The 9,869-nt window shown below is 37.2% G+C and overlaps 1 protein-coding gene across 1 annotated transcript; it reads right to left on the minus strand.

Annotated features, from left to right (window-relative positions):
- Positions 1–5,987: 5,987 nt before the first annotated feature.
- On the minus strand, positions 5,988–7,738 carry LOC111778224 (protein BIG GRAIN 1-like B). Its single transcript, XM_023657921.1, has one exon. It carries the CDS (start codon positions 7,662–7,664, stop codon positions 6,033–6,035), a length of 1,632 nt encoding a protein of 543 aa, XP_023513689.1. The 5' UTR covers positions 7,665–7,738; the 3' UTR covers positions 5,988–6,032.
- Between the last annotated feature and the right edge of the window lie 2,131 nt (positions 7,739–9,869).

A 9,869-nucleotide genomic window follows, 5' to 3' on the forward strand; every position in this document is an offset into this window, starting at 1 on the left:
TAAATAAAACCCATTTTTTCTCTCCACACCCACATTACTTAAAACGCACCGTCTTTTCTTTTTCACAAAGCTGCTCTGTCGCCATTCTCTTTTACTTTTTTTTTTTCTTCTCACTACACCCACATTTTTCGTTTCCCATTAAGGCCCACCAGAAAGTGCCTGAAAGTGAAACGTCGCCCTCGAACTTGGAGGGCAGTTTTGTACTTTTAAACGACACGGTAATATAGTTGCACGTGGCATCGAAGTACAGGTGTCAGAGCACGAGTGGTGGAGTTTTGTATTTGTTTTCGATACTACAAAAATGATTTAATAACCGTTGGATTGAAATTGAAAACTTTTGTGCGGTGGAGATTTTGGTCCAATCAATTATTCTGTGATGAAGATCAGCAGGTGGATCCGAGCGCACGTGTGCATGCGCGACAAGGATGGGACACGATGGCCCAACTCGTCACGTGCGGAGGGAGGAGAGAGAAATAATTTTTTATTTTTTAAATCAAAATTGGTAACCAGTTACCGTAGCACGCTTGGGTGCCAGACTTTGGGGCCCACCACCTTTATTTTCATTTATTACGTCATCAATTTCTATTTTATTTTAATTTTTTTGGATTAAAATTAAATAAGATTCTCATTCTCTATAAAATCCTATATTTTATTTTATTTTTTCTGTATAATTTTGGCGGTGTTTATTAAATTTGGGTCATTAATTAGGGGACACGTGTCTTGGTCTAGTAGGTATACTTTTAATTAATTAGTTTAATAATTCCGCTTCTTCACACCATTAATATCAATCAAATTTTAGTTAATTCAATTAATTAAATCTTATTTCTTAATATAATAAAAAAAAAACATTATATAATATATATATATATATAAGTTTTAGCGATAAAAGAATTAGTAGATATGTCCACGAGACGAACGGGGATAAGAAAGCCTTCCTGTTCCGTCCTATCTTTTATTTCATTTCTTATCTCGAAAAATTCTTATAGATATTGAGAATTTGAGAATTCTCAAAGAAAAATTAACAAAGATCGGGTTTCCAATTTTTTTTCCATTTATAATAATAAATAATAATTTTATAATATAATTATATTAAATAAATGTTTATAAGTGTGGAGATGCAGGGTTTGGAGTGGGACAGGGGTCGGAGTTGGGGACGGGGATAAAAACTCGTATAACTAACGGAGAGAAATCTTTCACCGTTCTCGATAAATTAAATGGACATCTCAAGTTATATATATATGTACATTCAAATTTTAGCATAAAAGAATTAGTAGAGATATCCACGAGATGAACGGGGATAAGAAAGCTTTTTTGTTCCCGTCGTACCTCTTATTTCATTTCTCATCTCGAAAAATTCTCCAATTATTTCTGTAGAAATCGAGAATTCTCAAATAAGAATTCACAGAGATCGAGTTTCCAAAGTTTTTTTTTTCTATTTATAATAATAAATCTAATAATTTTTAAAAAATTCAAAATACAATTTTATAAGTGGGGAGTTGCGGGATTTGGAGTGGGACAGGGGTCGGAGTCGGGGACGGGGACGGAGACAAAAACTCGTATAACTAACAGAGAGAAATCTATCACCGTTCTCCATAAATCAAATGGACATCTTTAATTATAAAATCAAATCTCCACCCTATTCATGCATCATAATATATTTTAAAATAATATCTACCTAATCAAAAGTATTAATATGTGTACGTATAATTTATATTGAATGGATCATATAATATATAAATATATCTATACTTCTATGTTTATTGGTTGGTTAAATAATACAATTAAATAGTGTATCCAACTATGATGACATTGACATTGGTTTCCAGTGGATAACTCCAAATATCAATTAAATGCTTAATTAGTGATATGACAGGGTACATCTACACGGTATCTTAATCAGTTGAACTATATTTAAGTTGATGACATTAAATAAATTTGTTAATAAATGTCATATAATTTTAACTTGTATTAGAGGGTTTCGAGTACCCATAAAATTTATATTAAAACATTTTAGAAATCTAGATAGGAATAAATATTGAAAATGCACGTATTCCATAATGGGGCTAAAAAGAACAAACGTCGAAACATATAAATAGCCATACACAAAGGTGTACAATTTGGTAATAATGGGTTATTCTCATTGATTCACTGATTATTCTCTTACTTGCTCTAATGGCTGGCAAACACCAACCGAGAGAGAGAAACGAATGGCTCAAGAATCGACTGGTTCCGAGCAGACTCATGGATTATCGTAGAAGAATATCTTGCTTTCTTAGCTTAGGAAATGACTGAACTCTAAAGACTGTCACTGGGAGGCGAGCTGAGTCACTTGTTTGGTCTTGCAGTGCACTCACTCCGTTACGAGAATGAAATGACGCCCCAGAAGAAATTCATAGTTAAACGAGGAAGTAATCGAGAAATTTGAACGAAACCCTAATTTTTTTAAGGAACAAATAATTGAAGAGAGAGAGAGGAGAAATATGAGAAGCAATAGACACCACAAAGGAGAGGCCCCTAGGCAACATCCTTCGATCCTTCCTTCCAAATAATTTGGGCAAAACAAAAGGGAATTAAAAACCAAATGAAACGCAGATGAAGACAGAAGTGACAAGCATTTGGTTTGGACAAGTTTCAAAGCCAAAAACAGAGGGCCAAACCCAAATGGGAGTGCCCCTCTATGAGTCAACATGAATGGACAAGCCTATAAAGGGAGCCACAAGTGCCATAAAAGTGCCTTTGGATAGGCTCACTGGCAGGCGCTTGTGCATGCATGCTCGCTCACTCACATGCATGCCCAACCAGCCACTCCGAGATTTTTGTGGTGTAGATGACCCAATACCACATCAGTTAGAGATGGAAACGAGACATTCATTATAAAGTTGTGGAAATCTCTCCCTAACAGGTGCGTTTTAATATCGGAGGCTGACGGCGATACGTAACAGGCCAAAACGGACAATATTTGTTAGTGGTGGCTTGGACTGTTACACTCTTGTTGGGATGTGAATATAGTGTCGTGTTGGTTGGAGAACTATGTGAAATATATAAGCTGGAATGTAAATAATTGGTACGAGATATTTTGAATAGTTACTTTTATGACCTCGAAGCACTTTTTTGTTACGATTGAAAGTGATTTTTTACTCAAATCAGTCTTACGTTAGAGGTATTATTTTTCGAACGTAATTTTAAATTCATTATGACACCGATAAAATATCCAACTATTGTGGAAATATAAAAATATTCGATCTCGTAATAATTTTCGTATCTTTTTCAATTTCATCTGTTCTCTTCCTGACTGTCTAAATTTTCATTTTGTTCGTGAATTGAAATGATGTTCGTGGGGTTTTATCGTTAATAAGTGACACTAAACGTAATGATAAAATTGTGACGTTTGATGTGACGGGATGAGATACGATTTTTTAGCTCAAAATTTGATTAGAAATGGATTGGTGTAAAAGATAGGGTTAAATCTATAAGGGACAGTCCTCCAAATCTAAATGAGATAACAAAATTCATTTGAAGCCTATGGAACTTTTGACTCTAGGGCTATAGTAGCCTTTCTTTTCCTATACAATTTTGTTGCCTTAATTTAATTTTTTTATAAAAAAATTGCTTTAAGATCGACGGACACTTCATTGTCGTGTCGTTTAATAGATACAAACGGTTCTTTTATTAAAAGTAACGACACTGAAAATTTATTCGAAAGTTCCATTACTGTTAATCTAACAACCCAAATCCATCGTTAGTAGATATTGTCCACAGTCAGCCTCACAGTTTTAAAACGCGTCTACTAGGGAAAGGTTTTCACACTCTTATAAGAAATGTTTTGTTCCTCTCTCCAACTGATATGAGATCTCACAATCCACCTCTTTGGGGCCATCGCTGACATACCGCCTGGTGTCTAGCTCTAATACCTTTATAACAGCTCAAAGTCATTCCTAGCAGATATTGTCCGTTTTAGCCCGTTACGTATCGACATCAGCCTCTTGAGCCTCATGAAATTGTTGTAAATGTATTGAATAGAACATTATTTTAAAGCTATGATTTTGGCATTATGTTTAAGGATGGGACATAGAATTAGTTGTGAATAATACAAAGAAATGGGTTGGGATTGGTTATACATAGCACTCTCCCATGTGGTTTTGTACCTCTTTTTCAATGTTTTTTTTTTTTTTTTTTTTTTTTTTTTTTTTTTTTTTTTTTNCAATAAAGTTATGTTCCATTTCCTTCCCTCTTGTTAATATTCAAATTTGCTATGAACCAACCAAGCTCCTTCCTTCCATCCAAGTGTAGTGGTTGGTTCCTCGATCCTCGCCACCGAGCCACTCCAAATTTTCTTGGATCGTTGATATAAGTAGTAGCTAGATTGTAACAACTCAAGCACACTGTTAATGTATATTATCTGTTTTGGTCCGTTAGGTATGACCATCAGCCTCACTGTTTTATATAAGTAGTAGCTAGATTGTAACAACTCAAGCACACTATTAATGAATATTGTCTGTTTTGGTCCGTTAGGTATGACCATCAGCCTCACTGTTTTATATAAGTAGTAGCTAGATTGTAACAACTCAAGCACACTGTTAATGGATATTGTCTGTTTTGGTCCGTTACGTATGACCATCAGCCTCACTGTTTTATATAAGTCATAGCTCGATTGTAACAACTCAAGCACACTAATTGTCTGTTTTGGTCCGTTACGTAGGACCATCAGCCTCACTGTTTTATATAAGTAGTAGCTATATTGTAATAACTCAAGCCCAGTGTTAATGGATATTGTCTGTTTTGGTCCGTTACGTATGACCATCAGCCTCACGATTTTAAAACTCATCTACTAGAGGGAGATTTCTACACTCTTATAAACAACCTGAGACCTCACAATCCACCCCTTCGAGACTCAACTCTAATACCATTTGTAACAGCCCAAGTCCACCACTAGTAGATATCGTTCACTTTGACCCATTATGTATCGTTATCAGCCTCATAGTTCGCGTATGCTAAAAAGGGGTTTTCATATCCTTATAAGTAATGTTTTATTTCCCTTCCCAACCGATTTTGAGATCTGAGAGAGCTGATGTTTGTTCATACCAACCAATCTTGTTTTGATTGGTCCTAGAATCACATTATACTAGTAAAGATTCTGCTACGATACCATTTTTACCACTCGAGACTTCAACTTTACATAACGATTTGGAGTCCAAATTTAAGTTAACAGCATTAACGCTACAAACAGTAAAAGCCCGAACGTCTATTATATCGATTTAAAATTTGGATTGGTTAGGGATAAGAATGATGTGGAAGTTTGAAAAGATGTATGTTTGCAATATACTTTAGGTGAAAGTGGGTAATTGGAATGGGAAAAGAAACTCTTTGATTATAGAAGACAGCCAAAATTTGACATCAAAGCCTTTACAGATCAAAGCTTGGATCTTGTTGTCCACAGCTTTGGAGACCACTGCATATTAAACCACTCCTTTTTCCCCCCTTTCTTTTACTTTCTTTCTCTATTTCAAACATACCCTTTCGTTTTTCTCGTTCCACGACTATTCATTTTTTACTTTTCAAAATTATGTTCTTTTTTTTTTTATTCTTTCTTTACGACGGACTTCATCTTTTTAAGGGTGTTCAAAAAATCTGATCAATTTGTACCGTTCGAGTTCAATTGAGTTCAAATAAATGAAAATTTTATAGATTGAGTTGACTGGTCAAACATGCAAGACGACGTTACTGAGTATGTGAAGACGTGTCTCGTGTATCAATAGGACAAAGTCGAGTAGGACAAACTAAGAGTTTTTGAAGTCGTAGCTTATACCACGAATGTTACGTGAGTGTCTCCCTAGAAATGAGAGTACGGGTCTTGATCATGATGGACGGACTCACAGACAAAAAGAGGTAAATTTTTTCTCTAATTTTTTAAAAAATAACCAAATAGAAAATTTGAAAAGGAGATAAAATCTTAAATTATTCTTCGAGTAAACCCCAAGAGAGACTAATTCCAAAAGGCTTTTTTTTTTTTATAAAAAAAAAATATATTATTATTACAAAATTAATCCATTGGCGATTGCCTGATTGGTAGTGAAGTGCGTTGTTTCGTAGACGGGCAGTTCTTCGCGATACCTTTGGATACCGATCGATGAGAGATTATCCAATTCGAACAAATCAGAGCTCGAACAACTACTCACTGCATCTTCGTCGTCTTCTTCATCATCTTCGTCGTCGTCTTCTTCGTCTTCGTCTTCGTTTTCTACTACTCTGTTTATGTACACATCGCCATTGATCTTCTTTTGGTAACTGTTCATCAGATCTGCTGAAGCTTCCTCTTCTAGACAATGGTCGTTTCTGAGAACGTTTCGCATAGTTGTTGCTGCCGCCATTAATCCGAGCTTGTCTTGAAGGCTTTTGTGTTCGCAAGGCCGAGAATCTTCGTCTAGGCAGAATCTGACCGATCGCTTTGTGCTGCCATTGTTGATGAGTTTCTCGCCGTTGGATGGTGTTTTGCTCAAACAGGACCTCGAGAATGACGATGCGGAAGAACACGTTGATCCTTGTGTGGATTTTGATTTTCTCATACAGGCGTCGGTTTGCTTGGAGGAATTTGTGAATTTCTGTTTCCTTGGACTTCCGCCATTGAAGAGCGAGTTCAGGAAGGTCGCGAGGCGGCCTCCTGGAGAGATCGGCTGCTTCACTTTCTTTAGATCGCCGTAGATTCTTAGCGCTTTCGATTTCGTCTTCACGAAGCCGTTTTCGTGCTTCGGTTTCTGATTAGGGATCGAAAATTTAATTTCGTCGCTATGGCCGTCGAATTCAGCCTTCTCTGTTCTAATCGGCCTCGGCCGATGCATTGTATAAGAAGACGACCTAGATTCCGATTCGGACGAAGAAAATCCCCCTCCAGAACTCGATTCCGAAGAACTCGAACTCGAGTTCATCAATTTCTTAAAATCACGATCGCGAAGGTCGCGACGGTCGCGATTATCGCGATCACGAACATTCCTCGCCTTCCGATCGAAATCCGCCATGGAACTCTTTCGAACAACAACCTTCTCACTAACCTTCTTCTCCATCCACTTCTCAATCATACAAGCCCGGCGGAAATTCAACCTATCGTCTTCATCCTCCTTCATTGCAATACTCTGCTTCTTCCTCATAGTCTCTCTGTACAAGATGACCTTCTCTTCACCTTCGACGCCGTTGCTCTCATCAATGGAGCGGTAAATAGCGTCAAGAAGAGAAGAAGAAAACGACGGATTCTGCCTCCGGTGACGGCCGTGGCGATCTTGAGGCAGTTGCAGTTGCTGATCCCAAACATCCATGGACAAATAATTATATACAAAAAGCTTGGAATGCAAACAATGTTTAGCGTGAAAAGCTGGGAGAGAAACAGAGAGAAACAGAGAGGAAGGTATGATTACGGAGGAGAAAAACAGAGAGGAAGAAAGCGTTGAGGAGGGAGAGTGAAGAAGAGCATTAATGGAGTTCTTAGAGAGAGAGAAGAAAGGAGAAGGAATGATGAGAGGGGAAGGCCACGCCTGAGGATGAAACCGAAGAGGAAGAGAGAGAAAGAAACAGAAAATGATTGAAGAGAGAGAGACAGAGACAGAGACAGAGACAGAGACAGAGAGTCTGTAAGGTTGTTCTTCAGAAGCACTTATAATAAGGGCGACGGCCATTCAGCGCTTGCACGGGAAGCTGGAAAAAGCCAGGTATGTATATATTATTTTATGATTTAAATTACAATTTTTTTTCATCAAATTTGAATTTCATATATTTTCTACTAAATTAATACGCTCGAGGTTACTTAATTTTGAAATTTCTATGATTGAGTCACTCAATATAGTAATGATTTTCAGTTTTTTTTTTTTTTTTGAAGTATTTCTTATCTTTTCTATCATTAAGATTCTTTTCATTGAATGTGGTCTTGATTCATTTATGTAACGACCCAGATCCACCGCTAGCAGATATTGTCCTCTTTAGATTCTGGGTTGTTACAAATTTAATAAGTAAACAAAGAGAGTCCGACCCTGCTGGTTTAAACCAGCGATTGGAGAAGGAAAGAGTGTCGGCGAGGACGCTGGGCCCAGAAGGGGGGTGGATTGTGATGTCCCACATTCGTTGGGGAGGAGAACAAACCACCATCTATAAGAGTGTGAAAACCTTCCCTTAGCAGACGCGTTTTAAAGCCTTGAGGGAAGCCCGGAAGGAAAGCCCAAAGAGGACAATATCTGTTAGCTGTGGATCTGGGTCGTTACAATTTATGTATCTATTCCTTTACCTAAGTATCACAAAAATTATGATGTCCCACGTCGGTTGGGGAGGAGAACGAACACTCTTGATAAGGGTGTGAAAACCTTTCCCTACCAGACCCGTTGAGGAAAAACCCGAAAGGAAAAGTTTAAAGAGGACAATATTAGTTTATATTCGTGATTATAATTGGATTTAAATGTTTTAATTGTATTAAAGAAAGAAAAGGAGAGGGATTGGAAAAGAAAGTGATGATAGTTTGTCAAGAATTGTGAGCTACAAGTTTTAGGTTAGCCTAGAAAAGATGTGACCAAATGATCATAAGAGAGTGTGTTCAAGGCTACAACCTACAAACTCTAAACATCTTAGCCCAAAGTCTAAGCCAAGTTGGTTACTAGTTTAGTTATATTTCTAGTGCCATCATCAACTTCTTTCACACCACTTCCACTCAACGGATGGACAAAGAATTCCGTAGTTTAACTCGAATCAGAAAATTTGTTGCTCGAGTTTGCCTAGTCTTGGGTGGTAGATCGAGTTCACACTCAACTGCGTCATCACAGCTGCGATGGGCTTCGGTGCTAGCTAGGATTGGCAGCACAATCTTCTCTTAAGCTTTCTCTTGGTGGAGAAATGGGAGCTGCACGTTAGCATTTGACTTTCTTTTTCGCGCGTTCTATGAAACGAGAAGCAAGAAAGAGAAAAAGCAGAAGTTACACAAGAACATGACCAGAGGTATATATCATTCTTCATGCATCTAGGTTTGGTTCCTGAGAAAACGGATATATATTATTAGCGAGATTTTAAAGTACAGGTTACAAGAATTCAAATTACCGTGGGTTAGGATTGGGAAGAGATGTCCCTACATCTCGTTTCACTCTAATGTCATCCCTAATAGTTAGCTACATTTGAGTTCATGTTCAAAGTCGAGGGGCAAGAATTTAAGCAATGGTGGGTTAGGATGAAGAAGACACATTCCAGCCTCGTTTCACTGTGATGTCATCACAAATAGCTAACTAAGCTTGAATTCGATTATAGAGTCGAGAGTCGAGAATTTAAATTGTTGTAGGGTCGAGATACAACTTTGTTTCATAGTATTATATGTTTATGTTTAGTATAGGTTAAGTGTGTATTTGTGAGTAAAAAGGTCAACTAATGCGGCAGCTTCTCATTACAATTCTTTGGGCGCATGGGGCTTACAACTATTAAGGGATCCCTATAAAGCCCTAAAATTCAAATTTCAATATTTAGGGTTTTGCACTTTGCCCCTTCTCTAAGATTTTTTTATTTTTTAGTCCCTAAATCAATTAATTAAATTGTCCCTTTTGAGGGGTGCAAAAATAAAAAAAAATTCATTCACACTCCCTTTTCTTCTTTACGTTCTTATTAGCCAAAGTTGGTTTTAGGGTTTTATTTTCATCCGACGTGTCTTTGAAACCCGAGGTATCAAAAATAAAAGGCAAAAGTATGTTCACATGAACATATCTCGAACTAGTTGAACACATATATTGTAATCGTCCAAACCTACCAGATATTGTTTACTTTGACCCGTTACGTATCGTCGTCAGCCTCACAGTTTTAAAGTGAGAGGTTTCCTTCGTTCCCCTCTCTAATTGATGTGGGATCTCACAATTCAC

Source organism: Cucurbita pepo, chromosome LG17, assembly GCF_002806865.2.
Source record: "Cucurbita pepo subsp. pepo cultivar mu-cu-16 chromosome LG17, ASM280686v2, whole genome shotgun sequence".
NCBI classification, from domain to species: Eukaryota; Viridiplantae; Streptophyta; class Magnoliopsida; order Cucurbitales; family Cucurbitaceae; genus Cucurbita; species Cucurbita pepo.

What these genes read in the sequence shown, in the direction of transcription:
- LOC111778224 (XM_023657921.1), bottom strand. Translation starts at nt 7,664, where the DNA reads ATGGCCGTCGCCCTTATTATAAGTGCTTCTGAAGAACAACCTTACAGA.